Source organism: Gymnoscopelus braueri, assembly GCF_963280865.1.
Source record: "Gymnoscopelus braueri genome assembly, chromosome: 8".
NCBI lineage: Eukaryota > Metazoa > Chordata > Actinopteri > Myctophiformes > Myctophidae > Gymnoscopelus > Gymnoscopelus braueri.
Genome location: NC_137609.1, coordinates 39,707,402 through 39,726,809, shown reverse-complemented (window position 1 = coordinate 39,726,809; position 19,408 = coordinate 39,707,402). Strand labels below are relative to the sequence as shown.

General features: G+C 40.5%; 2 protein-coding genes across 3 annotated transcripts in view; both read right to left on the bottom strand.

The window, feature by feature from the left end:
• Positions 1 to 4,306: 4,306 nt before the first annotated feature.
• LOC308090844 (ADP-ribosylation factor-like protein 3) lies at positions 4,307 to 11,353 on the bottom strand (the record flags this gene model as incomplete). The annotated part of the gene is made up of 6 exons (XM_080436117.1): positions 4,307 to 4,372; positions 7,274 to 7,459; positions 7,635 to 7,685; positions 7,879 to 7,995; positions 10,241 to 10,384; positions 11,336 to 11,353. 6 exons carry the CDS (start codon positions 11,351 to 11,353, stop codon positions 4,307 to 4,309), a joined length of 582 nt encoding a protein of 193 aa, XP_080292243.1.
• Positions 11,354 to 13,667: 2,314 nt separating this feature from the next.
• Positions 13,668 to 19,408, bottom strand: part of csf1rb (colony stimulating factor 1 receptor, b) — a 47,235-nt gene continuing 41,494 nt past the window's right edge. For both annotated transcript variants that reach the window (XM_080435006.1, XM_080435007.1), the window contains exons 19-22: positions 17,984 to 18,083; positions 17,266 to 17,392; positions 15,846 to 15,978; positions 13,668 to 14,965 (exon numbers count right to left, since the gene is read on the bottom strand). In XM_080435006.1, the coding sequence (XP_080291132.1) occupies positions 14,898 to 14,965; positions 15,846 to 15,978; positions 17,266 to 17,392; positions 17,984 to 18,083 (428 nt within the window). In that variant the 3' untranslated portion in view covers positions 13,668 to 14,897. The remainder of the gene's footprint in view (positions 14,966 to 15,845; positions 15,979 to 17,265; positions 17,393 to 17,983; positions 18,084 to 19,408) is intronic.

The following is a 19,408-nucleotide window of genomic DNA, read 5'->3' as shown; positions in this document are numbered from 1 at the left end:
GAAAGACAGGGCGCAGCTCTTACAGCGACTGGCAGCAGGTGGCGTGGGGCTCTGTGTTGTTTTATGTTTGTGGGTTTTAGAAAAATGCCCTTAACGGGGTGCGGGGGGCTCGCAATATTGTGGGGGTACAATTCAGCTGTCTGAGTCATATATATGACAGCAGGTGCTTATGAAAGCATCATCTATTAGAGCGGACAGCTCTCATCCCCTAAATCCTGAATTCTTGCCTTCCGGCCAAAGGTTAAATACCCTTGCAACTAAAAACAAAAATTCTCATTTGTACCTGCTACTTCCAATCGTGCGATCAATAATGGAAGCAGGAGGAAGTAGCTATTAGTAGCTATATTATCTGGATCTTGTGATCATGTCTATGTTTATGTCTTGTGTATGTATGTTTACTGTGTTTTGGAGTTTCTTACTATTATCTGTTGTAACAAATTGCCCAGTTTGAGACATAAACTTGAATTTGAACGATGCTGCGCAGAGCAAATGTAGGCAAACTGTACCCAAATTCTAAACAATTAACACCGTCTGGACTGAGCTGTGACACAATTCAGACACTGCAAATAGTGGATACTCCATGACAACATGGCCTGATTGGCTGAACTCACCACAGCAGGAGCGTTGACCATAGTGATGCTATAGCCATGGGTAAAGGATGTACCCAGAGAGCCGAACAAAGTTGCAATTATCAGGGTTGCTGTGATTGTCTGCCCCTGTGTACACACACACACACACACCTTTGTTACATGTTTGTTTTTGGCTGCTAGTAAAAGCATCTACTGATACATTTTCACAATATGTACTGTATCTGTGGAACCGAGTCAAACTAAATGTAATGCCTCAACTCCTACATTCCAGGGTGGTTTAGGGGGGTTACGGTCCAAAGGTTGAGAACCACTGGATTAGATAAAAGGTTCTCCAGAATTGGCCCACTGTGGACGGGCATGTTGAGTGTGCACTGTGCAGTCAAACAAATCAGCTGTTCTCCAGAGCATGTATAAGTAGTTAGGTTACTTGTGGCTAATTTACCTTATCTTTGGAGATGTCTGTCTTCTGGTCTGTGCTGGGGTCTATTAGATGGTCCATGTTGTTGTTGTTGGCTTGGTTTGGGGTGTCCATGTCCCCGTCAATATTGTGGTGGTTGTTGGGTTCAGCTGGGATCTCCAACTTCATCTTGTCACTTTGGTTTCTCTCATTATATAGAGGCTGCCAAAGGGCTCCTAAAGAAAAGTGGATGTAAATTATGTCAAATTGTGTCACATTTCCAACACTTAAAATGGAGAGAGCTCTACTTAAAACAATTTTATGAATTGACCTTTCGCAAACCCTGCCCCCAAAATCCTGTTTCCCAAACCTATCTTAGCAACAGGCTGCTGCTACTTGAAGGTCCTTCATGCTTTAACAAAATGGGTAAACGGTGTTCAAGTACATGACTCATCTACAAGGCTTTTTTAAAGATGAGTTTATGGCGTTTGTCATTCTTTGATTGAACTTGTATGCTTTTGCATTCATTGTTGTGTCCCATTCCTTGTTCACTTCAATATTATGAATATAAAAAGACTCAACAGCCAAGGATGCAATTGCATGGTAGCACTCACCAACTTCAATTTCACCAATAATTTCGGCCAAAAAATGCTAACTTTTCAGCCTAGTTGGCCTTCATCAGAACAGCAGGTGTCATGTGGTTTATATAGGGTTTCATGGTGATTGAATCACCTGTGACTGGGAGGGCAGTCAATCAATTATTTTAGGTCATCTTAAAGAGACAGTGTATAATAGAGGTCACATAGAAGATTAGTCTTCACAGACAAAACTACACAAAAGTGAAATAATCCAATTTCTGAAGTAAGATCAAATTCATAGAATAAAGATTAAACATTGGTGGGATAAATGGAGAAAAACCTAAAAACTTAAAAACACAAAAGCAACACCGGTATTTTAACTTAGAAGCCAGTATAGCAGTTATACGTATGTATGTAAATTATATGAGAGGCCAAGCAACACAATCTAAACATGCACATAGTTGTTGCCAGCAGCCATTCTAAATGTAAATCACAAAACTGAGCCTAAATACTGCATGGTACTGTACATCTGAATGACTCAAGGGTAATCAAAAATCATTATTAGCTAATCCTATACATTTAGAAGAAACATTTAAACTTCATGAATTAGCTTAATTTAAACCAAATGGAAGGTAAATACAAAATATTTCTCTTTGAGAAGTAGTTTGGCAGTATCACAACCTCTGACTGGAGCGGTATGTACTTTTGACTCCAGGGGAAAAGTTCATTATGAATCAACCACTTAAGCCCTGTTTCAAATATAGTGAAAATAGCAGATGTACCAGCTCACAACGCGGATGACGCGTACGTGACGATTACATATATACAGCACAAATACAGTCAAACAGTAGGCTACAGTTGAAGACCACAATGCTCACTCATTACAAAGAGCTGAAGCTTTCTGCTAATATTAATGAATAAACTCACCAACGCCATGACTTCTGTGGCAGCAAGCTGTGGACATTATGTCCTCAGTGGCTTCAAGTGTTGTCAATGGCTGAGTTTGTCACAATGAAATACCAGCACTTCTCTCTGCAGGGAGAATCATTCTCTGATTAGAGGAATGGTCTCATTCCAGCATAGTTTTGAAGTTTTAGTCATTTGCTTTGAAAATGAAGGATGAAGTGAAGCTGTGCAAAACAGTTATCTAGTTATTATTATTTTTGATTAACCATTATGTTATAGCCTACTGCTCTGGGACTTTGATATTATAATTGCTTTCAATTATAATATCAAATACATGCATTTATTTCATTGTGTTTTTTATTTATACAATTGTTTTTTATTTATTTCAACTCATTGTGAATACAATTTGTATTTCATGGTATTCATTTTTAAATATTTTGACCAAAAAACTTCCATAGATAGTGTGTTCTGACCTGAATAACTAACATGATAAGGATGTTTGATATAGACAGAAAAGGCCTGCAGGATATTTCATGTTATTGTCTATTTCAGTGACTGGAGACAGAATTAAATGACTAAATACTACTTGGATCAGATAAAGTATTTTGGTATGGAAATATGTATATATATACATATTTCTGATGTAACCAAGTATCCTGGATCTCTGACTCCATGTCTGGCATTTGTCTGACAGATTTTTTTCATGGCAATCTACCCATTAAATATTGAGATCTCTTGTGTGCCATCGGCCATTTTAGCTTATGGATGGTGCTAGAGGAAATGCCATAGGGTTCACCAAAATCAGTAGGCCTCATCAGATCATGAAGGTGCAAAGCAAATCCCATGGTATTCTTTGTCGGTCCGTCAACATTGCCATCCATAGAGCCCCACCTCTAGCAGAGCTACAATAAATGAATACATAAAACTGGAAAGAGCAGAGAATACAGACTGGGAGACATGGCTGCAGTTTATTCTCTTTGGAAGAGAAAATGACAAAAACACAAAAAGAAGAGCTCCTTACTTCAGAGGAGGTAGCCAATGACAAAATGCTGTATCATTTCATCACCTCAGTCAAAGTATAACTACTAGACCACACATAAAACAGAGGCAAATATCCAAAGTAACATTAATTGTAATTCAGTTTATATCCATAACTAAGACCTATACAAATACATTGCAAACACATTGCAAAATAATCAAAGTCTACCCTGGGTACCAAGAGTATTAAATTCAAGGAGCCTGGCTTCTGGCTTCTACAAAATAGACACCTACAATGCTGTGGATTTGTACAGACCAAGAAAATACAGTATTAACGTGTGTATCTTCATATCCTCATCACAAGTATTCCTTATGAATGAACAATATATTCCAAATGTTATCACAAACTTACAAAACCAAACAGTAAGGACAAAGTGTGATCGAGATTCATAACTGAAAAAAGAACCCTTGGTAACAATTTCTCTCCCATGAACAAACCATTCAATCAATCAATCAATCAATCAATCAATCAATCAATCAATCAATCAATCAATCAATCAATCACGTTATTAGTTTCTATGCATACCACCAGTCTTTGTTAATGTTCCTCCTTGGTTTAAAAAACATTCACATTTCTCATCATGTGCAACCAAAGTCCTTTTTAATTATTGTATGTCTTCCCTTTGCTGCTCTGTCAAAGCACATTGTGGCCACAACTTGTTTTGTTTGTAAGTAAATAGGACTCGACTTGAACCTCCCCACTATCCCCATACAGTAGGATGAACAATCAGACAGACGCAGCAGAGTGGAGTAGAGCAGGCTGCTGTCAAGCTGATGGAGGCAGATTGTCTTCGGTTTCACGGATTCTCTTTCTTCTCCTCTTTGTCCTTCAAGACGTTATTGCAGATCCAGTTCATGCCATCCTGAAAGGAAAAGGAGCACAGAGCACATTCTTTAACCACTTGAACCATATAGCATCCTTATTCTGAAAAATCACTGAAAATAGAGTTACAAATGTGCTGTGACTGTGAGCTTGTAGATCGTCTATATTCGGTGAAGATCTTTGGTGTAGAGCAGGCGCGTATGGTGGGTTCTAACGTGGACCGGGCCAGATTCTTAATCTGCGCAACGATGGCTGATAAGTGACAGTCTATTGAGAATTACCATAAGCGTGATGGTAAGAGAACCGGTTTGACGGGGAAACCGGTTTTTAATGGCCACCCATTAACAATTCGGCCGAATGCAAATAAGCCCGACTTGAAAACAAAGGCGAATTTCTGTGGTTGGCTACAAGAGAATAGGGTGAGAGGGTGCTAATGTTGTTATGTTGATTTTTTGTTTTTTTCCCCCTGGGGAGCAGAGTTTTCCAGACCGGGCCATGGCCCCATTGGCCTCTATGACAATAGGCCCTTGGTGTAGAGGAAGAGGAGGAGGACCAAGTACAGGGCCGAACCAGGTCCCCGGTCAACTACTAACCACTAGAGGGCAGTGATGGAAGACGTACTCACATGTTTTACTTAAAGGGATAGTTCAACCAAAAAATATTTTTTTTTCTATTGATTAGTCACCCCATGGAGACTTGAATTCATGGATATGTTTTTGTCTCATTCCTAAGCCCATAATTTGATGATCAGTGGTTCCGGTAGGAGACACAAAGAAGACTCTTTGTTGTATATGCTGTGACAGGGTACAGTATACGTATACTAGGCTGTATGTTATGACAGGGTACAGTATACATATACTAGGTTGTGAATGTGTATTTTATGACAGGATACAGTATACATATATGTGGCTCTCGGTTACTTGAATCTTTCTTTCTTTCTTTCTTTCTTTCTTTCTTTCTTTCTTTCTTTCTTTCTTTCTTTCTTTCTTTCAGATACTCAAGGCTGGCAGAGGTGTTGCAGGGGACACCCCCCCCCCCCTCCTCTTCATTATAAGCATGGACTATGAAGACAGGCAGTGGAGGAGGGGAGCAAGAACTGGCTTCACTACTACAACTAGGAGGTCTAGATGACTCTCTAATGTGGTCTTTTTTTTTACATTTTATAAACACACACACACAAACACACCCCCCACACACACCCACCCACCCATACACCCCCACACCTCGGCATAGTGGGAATGTGCGTGCGAAATATCACGGAAATTGCATGCTGTGTTCATGATTTGAGGCATGTTGTTCAAAACAGAGCACTCCTGCAAACTTTGGAAGCCATTTTTAGCCAATCAGGATGGAATATGAAAAATATGAAAGACCTGTTTCGTTTAATGACTATAGAGATACTGTGTAGCGATTTGCGTGATGTTTGGACAAAATCTGTAGGAATACTGTAATTTTTTTGTGTGCAAAAAGCGGCCTCCTGGTGGCGCTATAACAGGCCCATGTGAAAAATTTGGGGCAGAGGTTCTGAATTGGCATCCAGGGAGTGTGTGTGTGCACAGTTTTGCTGCAATCAAGCCAACGGTGCCGGAGATTAGCTGTACAGACAGACAGAATGACACACGGACGGATGGATGGACGGACGGACGGACGGACAGGGTGCAAAACATACTCTCGCCATGCCTTTCGGCCTGGCGGAGACAAAAAGTCATTTTGGGGGTGAACTACTCCTTTAAGTAAAAGTGTCAATACTGCAATGTAGATTCACACTGTTACAAGTAAAAGTCCTGTAATGTACTTGAGTCAAATAATGATTAATCCACCTATGTTAACAGTGGTGGGACACTGGGTTCATCAGTGGCAGCATGGTCAGGAGGTGTGGATTTGACATAACACCTCATTAGGGTCCAAACCAAGCGCTAATCACCTATAACTGATCTATAGAGCGTGCCAACGTGTCGTCACCAGGGGGGGGGGGGCGTGGCATTGGGCGAGGCATTGGGCAATGTTAAGTCAACCTGGTTTTTACCCCTCAAAGATGTCCGCTGCTACCAAAAGACACTTGTTGACACCCCCTTCAGGATTTTTGGCACGCTCTATTGACTCATACAATCCCTTCACTATTTATACTCACAGGGCATTTGGCAGCCTAGTAGAGGAGGCCGCCTAGCTTGTTACTGTAACTGGCACCATACTGTGCTGAATGCTGATTGTCTGGTGATCTTTGCTCCATCACCCATAAGAGCACCTCTGTCTTTGTGTATATTCAATGTTTGTGTGTATCACACAGTACCGATGAAGGAAATCTCAATGGAATATATTGTCATGGCCCTTAAAGGGATAGTTCACCCTCAAAATGACTTATTTTCTATCACCCCATGGAGACTTGAATTCATGAATATTTTGTATTTTTTTGTCGCATTCCTAAACCAATCATTTGATGACCGGCAGCAGTTCCGGTAGGAGACACAAAGAGTCTCCTTTGTGTCTCCTACTGGAAGTTAACCGCTGCCTATACCGGTCCGCTGGTCATCAAATTATTGGCTTAGGAATGCGACAAAAACGAAAGAATATCCATGAATTCAAGTCTCCATGGTGTGACTAATCGATAGAAAAAAACATTTTTGGGGGGTGAACTATCCCTTTAAGCTGGAAAACCTAACCTAACTCTACCTAGCCTGGGACCAGACGAATCTGCGAGTGCAAAAAAAAATTGCACTCTGCGATTTGGGTCTGGCACCGCTTCATAGAGAATCCATTTCCTGCTCCAGAAGACGTGAGTGACCAATCAGGGCCCAGTATTCGAATATGGGAGACTGTAATTGGTAGTTGGTTGTAGGTCTAACCAATTGCGTCGAGGGCCATTGTTTTGATCCCGCCCCTTGGGAACAAAAACGTCCTCATGGAAGCACCAGACTCATATCCACGCCACCTCCTACTGTACCTGGACTCCCTCCGCAGTGACAGCGGAGCAGGCCTGGATCTGCCACATGCGGTCCCGGTAGGTGTGGAGGTTGAGTCCCTCTGCGATGTCACTGGCCGGGGACGCCGTGGCCAGGTCCTGTTTGTTGGCGTAGATCAGAACCGGCACGCCCTTCAGATTCTCCTCATCAATCAACTCTGCCAGCTCCTAGTGGCAAGGAGAAAGGATATAGGATGGATGTGAGTGAGTGGGACTGAACGAGAGAGATGACAGAAAAGTGGTGGGGGGACAACTAGGACCTACTGTGACTAAACAAACAGACCGACAGATCAACATACCAACAGAAACACAGAAAGACATATGGATAGACAGACAGACTTACAACTCCAGTTTCTTCAAACCTCTTCTTATCAGCACTGTCAATGACATAAATCTGAAAAAAAGGCACACTGACCAATTAGCTAAATCCACAGACAGACGATTGCATTTTATTCTCAGAGCAAATTCACATGTTTTGCAGACTTTTGTCTAATTGAAAGATGTGATATATGATTTCCTGTAGACAATAAATGCTGATACTGATACAGTAGCAATACCAACATGTGATGTAAAACACTACCACCCACCAGTAGATCTGTGTTCTCCAAGTATTTCTTCCAGAAGGTTCTGATCTTCCTCTGTCCTCCGATGTCCCAGACGTTCAGCTTCATGCCCTGGCATGTGATGCTCTTTATGTTGAAACCCTATAACAGGAACAGAACAGACATTCAGCTTCATGCCCTGACATGTGATGCTCTTTATGTTGAAACCCTAACAGGAACAGCACACACAAGTCAGCCATAATAACACATTTTGGGTGATTGTTTACGCTCTCTGTCGGGAATTTGATAAACTGTCTTAGAATTAATCATTTATATTTGTCACAATAAAGCTCCATCGTTTTGTAATATTCCGTGAGAAGAGAGAGAATGGAGGCAGAGTAAGAACGGAGGGAAATAGATAGAAAACAGGTAAATAAAGGTATTAGCTAGTCAGTGTACAGTACAGTATGTGAAAGCATACAAGCAACTATGTACATGGATGCCCAAAATAACAATTAAGATGTATTAAAAAAAATATTTTCTGGTCTACACGGTTCCAATTATCAGCACAATTGGTTGACGTTCTGTTTTGAACAATTTCCTGGGCAGTATATATACTGTACATGAGCAGGTTAGTTTAAATGTGACACTCCCCTAGAGAGCTTTGTTTACTGGGATTATGGGTATGAAATTTGTTACCTTTACCCGCTTTCATATCTTACGATGTTTATAGTTTCTTGCTTTCATTTCTTATCTCAGTGTTATTCAACTATGTACGTTTTTCCTGTCTGTCACTTCCGTTCTCCTTAATCCCCCCTTTCCACTCCATTTAAACCCCCCACCCTAAAGGGTTAATCTCTGATCCTGAGGATTATGGTAATAGCCCTGTTTCTATTCTTAGCCTGTACCAGTTTCTGCCGTGACCCACCTGTTGATGTCTTAGTTACAAAAGTTGGTCTCGGAGCCCCTAAACGTCTACAATATGGGTCCAAGATGGAAGCCAACCATGGAACAGTTATAATTCTGGACTAAATCGTCTAACAGTCTGAAGGCTCACCTCTTCAGACTCCATAGATAGCCCTTAGCACTTGCCCTAGCCTTGACGACCTTGCAGGCTTATGCAAAGGCTAAAATGTAATTTAGATAGCATGTTATGTAGAAAGACGCCAGGTTAATTTGTAGACCTGGCATCCTATAGTGTGCATAGTTTCAATGAACAGATTATGGATTTTGGGGATTTTCTACAGTTTAGACTAATGATAGGTTCTTGGTCTCTATGCATTTGATGTATTACCTTGTGTTTACCTTGCTTACTGTAAATCACTCTGGATTAAGAGCTTCAGCTAAATTGCAAATTATAAATTGTAACAACAGAAATATCAAATGTGGATCCGTGAGCTAATATCTGTGGTAGGTTGTTTAATTAAGTAAGCCTACTCTTCTTAACCCCCGGCTTAAACCCTCCATACTTGCCTTTGTAGCCTACTATGCTCTTGTTTTCTTATACACCAAATATTTCGTTGAAAAATAGCTCACCAAGTGTCGCGTTGCGACGCTCCGTGAGCTTGTAGATATGCTATTTCTGGCAAATATTCACCCGAGAATAGCGATGATATAGGGCTCAAGAGGATAAATACTTGAATGGTGTTAAACTAGACATGCGACATGGGGATACAATAGCAGTGTATTAAACATTGTGTCTGTGCTATGGCTATGGCTTTTGACCCTCGTGCTTCTTATCGACTTAAGTCCCGTGAATGAGGTCAGGTCACCTTTGTAGTGTAGCTGTTGACAGTAACACCAGTTTAGAAGTAATGTACAGTCTTATACCTGTGCTGTTGACAATATATGGTAGATATTGCTAATACTTTTCATCAGTTCAATATCTATAAAACCCATAGACAGAGTTAACCACTTTCCCTTTCAAAATCTTAAAAAAATAGTAAAAAACAGCAAATCAACACACGCCGCAATGCGACGCGTTGTGAGCTTGGTGATCGGGTATTTTTACTACTTTTGCACTACACTGTTGGTATGGAGATTACAAGCAAAGGTTTCCACCCGACAGCAACAATATGTGTGATGTTCAGTGATGCATTGCTCATTGCACGTGGTACCACGGCTTACGCCCACATTTTTTTTCAGGAGCATACGCACGCACATGCATCGATCAAAAACAACCCTTAAGTTCACACCTCTAAACAAAGTTTACAAAAGCTGCCGATTGGCGAGTGTCACCAGCGTGAATTAACATGAATGAGCCTGGATGCATATCAATGGTTGCATATCAATGTGACCAGCTAAATCCTGTAGTGTAGGTGTTAAGCGACCTGCGCGTGACGTCATTAAAATAGCGTACCACCAAAAGATACAATTACCACTGCACCACTGGTGATGTTGAGGTTACCTGTGTTGGTGTAATGGTATTGACATCCTCAGAGGCCAGCTGTTTCAGCAGGGTGGTCTTCCCAGCGTTGTCCAATCCCAGCAGGACTATCCGCAGCTCTTTATCCTTCCCGCCTTTCAGCTTCTGGACCACTGAGAATAAACCCTGAAAATAAAACATGTATCAACAATTACTACTGTGGTCACTATACTTTCAGTACTACTATTACTGGTACCACTATTGCTTCTGTTACACCCGGGATTCGAACTATGGTCTCCCATGTGGAAAGCCAACATCTTAACCACTAAGCCAAAGGGCATACTTTATAACTCAGGGGATCGATATTAGACTTTCAGGCCATCAGGCTAAGGTTGTGAGCCACTCCGCTACACTACTGCTACTACTGCTACAGCTACTGCTGCTACTACTGCTACTTCTACTGCTACTGTTGCTACTGCTGTTCTTGCTGCTGCTGCTACTGCTACTACTACTACTACTACTACTACTACTACTACAACAGTAATTCTACGGATAATGATTAGCTTTCTCATTATTTCCTTCATAAAGTCCCCAAACATCCCTTTCAGAGCAGGTTTGGCTAGTAATCATAGCATCTGTTTGACTGGTAAAAAAACCTAATAGTTTTGATAGTGAAAGTTGTATACAGGTGGAGTGGGCACCTACAGTAAACATTGTGGGCACCTCAATGTTGACTGTAGGTGCCCAGAAGAAGAAAAAAAATATGCTTTGGAAAATGTTTGGAAATAGTATAAAGTACATGATTTGAACATGCATGGTACATTATATGTATTTTGTCCCCTATTATACAATACATGTAAATATAAAATAAAATATATAAAAAATAAACAAAACAAAAAAAAGTTGCCCATAGTTCTCTGGGGCCTACTATTCAGGTCACCAACTATAGTGGTATCCAGGTGGTTACGTCTCTTGAGGTACCGAGAGGTACCTCTGGAGCTGCTGGTACCCATGGCAGAGGGGTGTGGTTTTGCAGTAGTGTGAATATGAATACAGAGGCAACCAGTAGCACTGTACACAAAGTCAGAAGGTATCATGATCCACCCTGTTTCCCAGATAGGAGTACGGTAGTTTTACCTTTTGGACTTCGCCCATGTTGAGTGTTGACTGATCGACGTTCAGGGGGCTGATGGGAAACGTGTGGACCAGGGGATCATTCTACGGCTCACAAGTCTCCTGTTAGACAAACAGTAACACATCGTCAATGTCAGGTGGAAACCTGACATCACGCTCAGTTCCCAATGCAGCTACGCCCAAATATGGAGTGTGTTGTCTTCAATGTCTTTGAACTTCAATGTATCGTCATGGCATCAGGCGCAAACAAACCAGTCTGCTCCATATATGGGCAAAAAAGGGGGCAGGCCCATATATGGGCATATGACATCAGGGATCTCCATATTGGGCATAAAAGGGACAAGGACTGACATATACAGAGATCTCCATATATGGGCATATCGGTTGGATCGGCGGTGCAACGTAGGCGTGAGAGCCGAACTCTAGATGTGAGTCCCCGAACCTATAGTTACTAGTAAACTGTTACATTTCAGGAAATGGAAACAATTGGATCTAATGTATTTATTATTTATTGTTTATTTTTTATTTATTATTTAGCCACAAGCTCTTGTTAATACTTTTCATATGTGCAATATTTATCTATAAAAACCACAGACTTCACTTTTACGTAAAAATATATATATCGCAGAAATTGCAGATCTACCTGCTCACAACGTATGTCAAGGACCCCCCATTATATGTATTTGGCTGCGGACCCCCATCTCAAAATATGTTGTTCCAGGGACCCCCAGAAGCAAAGATTTGGGTAAAAAAAATTGTCTTTAAAAAATAATATATATACGCAAAGATTCGCACAAACTTTCACGATTAATTTGTTTTTTTATATATCTACAAGCTCATAGCGCAGCACAAAGAGCTTGTATATCTGCTATTTTTTTTTATTATCGTGACACACACTCGTATATATAGCTAAAATCTAAAATGACAGATGCTTTCCCAGTTTTAATGGGTTAAAAAGTACAGGGCTGAAAACCTGGACAAATGTCTCTTTGAAAGACAGAACTGTAAAGTAAAATGACTGAATATAAAGCATTAGAACTCACCTGGTTATTGAGCGGGATCCCCAAAAATCCACAACAAGGAGGTTCTGAATGTAACGGGAAAAAAACCTTGAAGGAGCAGAAGCAGTGGCAGGAGGAGGGAGGAGGAATGGAGGGAGTGAGGGAGGAGGCACAGTGCATGGATTAGAGGGCTAGAAATATCAGGCCCCACTTACCTAGACACGCACACACACACATGCATCTATAGGCACAGCTACTGTACACCCACATGCATAGGCAAATACTCAAGCGTACGTGTACTATTTATACACACACACACACACACACACACACACACACACACACACACACACACACACACACACACACACACACACACACACACACACACACACACACACACACAGTAACAGGTGTTAGGTAGATTATCCATGTAATTCTCTTGATCTCGACTCATGCATTTCAGAGAACTGTGTGTGTGTGTGTGTGTGTGTGTGTGTGTGTGTGTGTGTGTGTGTGTGTGTGTGTGTGTGTGTGTGTGTGTGTGTGTGTGTGTGTGTGTGTGTGTAGCTAGAAGACAACAGAGAACCCCCTACTGGAGAAAGTAAGGAATTGTCTCTTTTTTTTGTACATAGTGTTTGTATCTGTTGATGACATATTATTGTGTACATTTGTTATGCTATGTTGATTAATTTAATATATGGATAGGACCACAATGGAGCAAGTCCCCATTTTTTTGTGTTATCCTTTAAGCCTTAATGTCTTGTACCATGTGCTGTTTACATTTCTGACAAATAAAGTATTCAATCAATATCCCTCCTCATCCAGTCAGCCTCTCCTTCAGTCTCTGGCAGGCAGATAGAGAGAGCTGGAGGGATGATGGGCGAATAGAGAGGAGAGATAGATGGATAGATAAAAAAGAGCTGGAGGGATGATGATGGGTGAATAGAAAGGACAGATAAATGGATAGATATGAGAGCTGGAGGGATGATGATGGGTGAATAGAGAGGAGAGATACATGGATAGATAGAGAAGAGCTGGAGAGAGATAGAAAGCATTGTTGAACCTTCAAATGCAAAGTTGATTATTCTTAGGGATGGTGATGTCATTGTACAGGAGGAGGTACATGGCAATCCATCAAAATGGTGGATGGTCGGACAGACAGAAGGTTAGACATAAGGGAGGGAGGGTTAAGGATAGGGTTAGGGAAAGGGGAGGGTTAGTCAAGTGTTTGACCAAAAGTGATTTCCTGTTGTGTTTTTTTAAAATGCTATATAAATAAAGCTGACTTGACTTGACTTTTGCTTTGGTGAAATTCAATTTAATGTTCACAAAGAAACAAAGAACAACTGAACAATTGTAAGTTAGATTTTTTTTTTTCTGATACAAAAGAATACAACTGAATCAACAGTAATAAGGAGACAACAAGTTTTCCCAAAACACTTCCTAGAAGAAAGGCTTCTGGGACAGCATATGGACATGTGTCAAACAACCTCAAGCTTATACAAAATAGCATAAAACATTTTGATAATACAAAAAAAGGTAAAAAAAAGATAACTTTTTCAACAATGTTTTTGGGAGCCAGCCCCCCAAACCCCTGAAATGCATAGAAAGCTATGAAATCTATGAAATCTAAAATAAAAAAAATTGTAATCTATGAAATTGGGGAGCCAGCCCCCCAAACCCCTAAAATATATAGACATCCTATGCATTTTGGAACAGTTATAACAATAACACACTATAATACAAACACAACAGGTCTTACACCTGTATTACACTTAATGTACCATACAAGTCCAATTAATACCATAATCACAAGGAAATGCAATGCTTCAGCCATACACCACACATGTATATTGTGCAGCCTATACAGTATGTTTTGCAGTTTGAAATTGGCAATGGTTTCCAAAATATGAAAAGGTTAATAAAATAATAATGCTTTGGAAAATGTATTTAATGTTAAGTATGCATGATTTGAATCTGCGGAAATGTACCCTTCAACTTATTGTTTATGCCATAATGACAACAAGTTTTACAGTAATAGTTAAAATTGATTTTGAATACATTTGACGATATAACTGTGTGTGTGTATAAACACACGCACATACACACACACACACACACACACACACACACACACACACACACACACACACACACACACACACACACACACACACACACACACACACACACACACACACACACACACACACACACACACACACACACACACACACACACACACAAACAGTATACATACATTACATAATGCCATAATGCTGCAATTGTCTGAAACTGACACTTTTGGGTCCTATTTTGGGGTAGGTTACCCTACTGTATACCTCCAACCCATCTCTGGTCCGGAAAATACCAAAAGATCATTGCCACGTCCCACCCACTCACTTGACTGATCTTCACGCCACTTCGCCATTGACTCCAAAAATAGGGCCCTTCTCCCCCACATAGCCAACTATTTAGAATCCTTGGCTTTAACATTAGCCAAACAACAGTTGAATATAAAAATGATCCGTTATAGTTAGTTTGATTCTGCCCTTGGCCCATCAGCAGTGCTGGTAGACGTTGGTGACATTCTTAGTCGTCATCATCAGTGGTTCTTCCTCTCTGGCTTCTGGAGGGGAAGAAAACAAACAAGTGGGAGTCAGATAGCTACTAGCAGAAAACAAGGACAGGTCGTGCTCTCAAGGGTAACAGGATAGGCTAAATTGGCATTTTTGCATGCTTAAACATTCGACAATTAAGGTCTAATATTTCTACAATTGCTACAAATTGCTAGAAAACCTGTATATCCAGTCTGTTTGGGGCAGTCTGTTTCGAAGTTAAAGGGATAGTTCACCCAAAAAAAAAAGTGTTTTCTATCGATTAGTCACCCCATGGAGACTCGAATTCATGGATTTTTTTCTTTTTTTTTATTGGCTTGGGAATGTAAAAAACAACAACATGAATTCAAGTCTCCATGAGGTGACTAATCAATAGAAAAAAAGTCATTTTGGGGGTGAACTATCCATTTAAGGGATAAATTAAGTCTGATAATGAAGTACCGTCCATGTTTACATCATACATACTTTACATGGCTTAAGACCATTTTTCAAATATACATATATATTTTTTGACATTTTGGACAAAATAGGCAATTTTTTCTACAAGCTCACAATGCGTCACGCTGCGATGCGTTATTTTCAAATAGCCTAGCCTAGGTATAAAATAGGGCTAAAGTGGTTAATGTATGTTTTATAACATAATCATTTATATCTGCAAAGTAACTAGTAAAAAAAGTTTTCAAATAATTGTAGTGGAGTAAAAGTACAATATTTGCCTCTGAGATGTAGTGGAGTAGAAGTAAAAGTATTGAAAATTGGAAATACTCCAGTAATGTAGAAATACCTCAACATTTTACTTAGGTACAGTACTTGAGTAAATGTACTTAGTTGCTTTACACAAACAGGGATATTTTATCCCTGATTGGCTGTCTGATGTGAGTGGAGGTTCACCTTGCTGGGCGACCTCCTTGGCTTCATCCTCCTTCTTCAGTGCTTCACCTCCTGCTTCTCTGCACTCCTCCTCGTCCACCTCCCATGTCTCTCTCCTGGCTGCCACTCCTTCATGCAGGTTCCAGTAGTTTGGCTAAAATTGAGGGAAGAAAATAGTGTCGGAACAAATTAATGATGAATTCAAGAATAGATATCTATCCATCTATCATCTGCCTTGTTTCTTTGTTTCTTTGTTTCTTTCACATCCACACACACACTCTGTCCAGTAAACTACCTGCAGTGCTGGAAGAAGTACTCAAATGTTTTACTTAAGTAAAAGTATTGATTCTACAAGGTAGAAATACTCTGTTACAAGTCAAAGTCCAGAATTCAAAATGTATTTGAGTAAAAGTACAAAAGTGTTGGCATCAAAATATATATATATATATATATATATTTTTGTCTTTCTAATTTTTTATCCCGCGATTTTTGTAACCCTTTTTTTTCACCCGGTGCGAATTTCCTAAGTGATCCTGGGCGCTACACCAGCCCTACACCAGCGCTACACCAGTCCCCCAAAGCCTAGGGAGCCCAGGGCCGAGCTCATGCTTCCTTCAATGCATGAGAGCCAACTGACCTTCTTGTCACCTGACAGGGGGGAGTTTCCCTGGTTGGACGTAGCGCGTGGAAGGAACACGTTATTCCAACCAGTTCCCTTCCCCTCCATCAGGCGCCCCTGACTGTCATGACTGTCATGGGGGAGGCGGTATAGCGACCAGGATTACTACATGTTTTTGTGAGGGTATTAACTACCCTAGGAGACACGGGGAGAACATGCAAACTCCACACAGAGTAGGCCCTTTCGCCAACCCCACCTATGGCGAAAGGGTATATCAAAATATATTTAAAGTACCAAAAATAAAAGTACTCGTCATGCAGAATCTGATTTTTTTTCAAAATGCATAGAAATCTTTTAAAAATAGCAGATCTACAACGCGTCGCATCGCGACACGTTGTGAGCTTGTAGATCTGCTATTTTCAAATAGCCAGGGTATATAAAGTGCTGAAGTGGTTAATATATGTTTTGTAATACTAATCCAAATCTGCAAAGTAACAAGAAAGTTTTTTTTATTGTAGCGGAGTAAAAGTAAAATATTTACATCTGAGATGTAGTGAAGTAGAAGTAAATATATTGAAAATTGGAAGTACTCCAGTAAAGTAAAGTAAAAAATACCTCAAACCTTTACTTAGTACAGTACTTGAGTACTTACTGTATACTTTACACCACTGTTTTTTCTTTTTTCTTTTCATCCCCACACACACACACACACACACACACACACACACACACACACACACACACACACACACACACACACACACACACACACACACACACACACACACACACACACACACTCTGTCCAGGGAACTACCTGACCTGGTAACTGTGATTTGACAGGACATCATTGGTCATCAGCAGGAGCCTCTTTATGAGCTGTCCAATGGCACTGAAGGTGGGGCGCTCGGTGGGCTCCAGACTCCAACAGTGAGTCATTATTTGATAGCTGGGGAGGAACATAGACCGTAAAAATTAATGGACAAAGTCACGCCCCTTTTTTCAGCGATTTCAAATCCGCCATCTTTCTATATATGGTCCGAAATGCAACCGGGAATTAATGCTATTGGCCGCAAACGCAGCGTGGGCGGGCCTTCACTCTGTAGAAACCCTAGAAACATGCCCTACTTTATAATTAATCTAAAAATTAATGGGACCATAATTTACTAAACGAATATCATGATGATTTAAAAAAGACTTTAAACTAGCGATTGAAAACAAAGTGTTTATGAAAAGGTTTCCTAAGGTAATAAAATCAAGTATACTATAAAGTCCGCCCCAAAAAACGTCATTCAGTTGTGTTGAGAATATATCTTATTGAGACCAGTAGAAGGTGAAATAGCAACATCTGCTGGGCCATTAATAGGAACAGCAGGCTGAACGAGAACCCGGAATTGAGCTTCAATTCCAGCAAAGGGGAGTTTGCCCCTTGGGAGGAAATGGTGAAATCAGAGGAGAGTTGGAAAAGAGATAGGTGAGGGGAGATGATTCTTGTAATGCATTCCAGTTCCAGTTTGCTGTCTATTTGTTTTATACTCACAGCTCTGGAGGGGCGAAGTCTGGCCGAGACATGTGGCGGCCATCTTTAATCATCTTGTAGAAATTGGCATCCACAGCGATATTTGGATAGGGGCTTTTACCTGTTTATGGACAGAGAGTAATCAGAGAGACAGACAGACAGGCCGAAAGCAGTGGTGGAAAGTAACTAAGTACATTTTACTCAAGTACTGTACTTAAGTAGCCTGGTAAACCCTCCCTCCGGAAATCTCATTTCCATTTGATTCCAGGAGTGAGTCTGGCCTGATCGCCCATTCTGCAATATTGGCTGTGGGCTGGAGTTGGGCGGGAGTAATACCGTTGACTGACAACCCCTTCAGCCAATGATCGTTTTTCCCCTTCAGCCAATCAGCAGTTCACCAGACTAATGTGACGCAACGGGACTTTTGAGACGGCCATGCCCAAAATGGGTTGCCTTATTCGGATACATGCGTGTCACTGCCCGCCCCTACCGGTTCTCTAAATTTTTATTTTTAAATAGGCTCTGTCATGATTAATTGACCACATATATGAAGTTAAACAACTAAATTCTATCCAAACGATATCTTATAAGTAAATTCCGTGCCTCAAAATAGAAGTTTGAGAGCTTTTTGAAGTTAAAAAACATTGAAGTTAAAAAACAGCGGAGTTTTCTCGGACAGAAAAGATGGCTGCCGTTCGTGTTTTGTCGGCTGCATTCAGGCTGCACTCGGTGCCATTCGGGCTCACTCGAACTCGCCACCTGATTGGCCAACTGTCGCTGTCAATCACAGAACGATGTGCGACGACGCTGATAGGCTAGTTTTTTTGGTAATGCGCTAGAAACGCCCATACAAGCCATCAGGACAGACTCACTCCTGGAATCAAATGGAATGAGATTTCCGGAGGGAGGGTTTACCAGGCTAGTACTTAAGTACCATTTTGATGTCTTTTTTACTTTACTGGAGTATTCCCAATTTTCAATACTAACTTACTTCTACTCCATCTCAGAGGGAAATATTGTACTTTTACTCCATTACAATTATATGAAAACTTTAGTTACTAACTTTGTAGATTTTGATTATTATTACAAAACATACACTAACTACTTCAGCCCTACAGTATATACATTTTGGCCATTTGAAAATAGCCGATCTACAAGCTCACAATGCAACGCATTGTGAGCTTGTAGATCTGCTATTTTAAAAAGATTTGTATATATTTGAAAAAGAAATTATGGGACATTCTGCGTAATGAGTACTTTCGATTTTTGGTTCTTTAAGTACATTTTGATGCCAATACTTTTGTACTTCCACTCAAGTACATTTTTAATTCCGGACTTTTACTTGTAACAGAGCTTTTCTACATTGCAGTATTGATACTTTTACTTAAGTAAGAAATGTGAGTACTTTTTCCACCACTGGATGAAAGCAAAGGTCGTAAAGTGTAT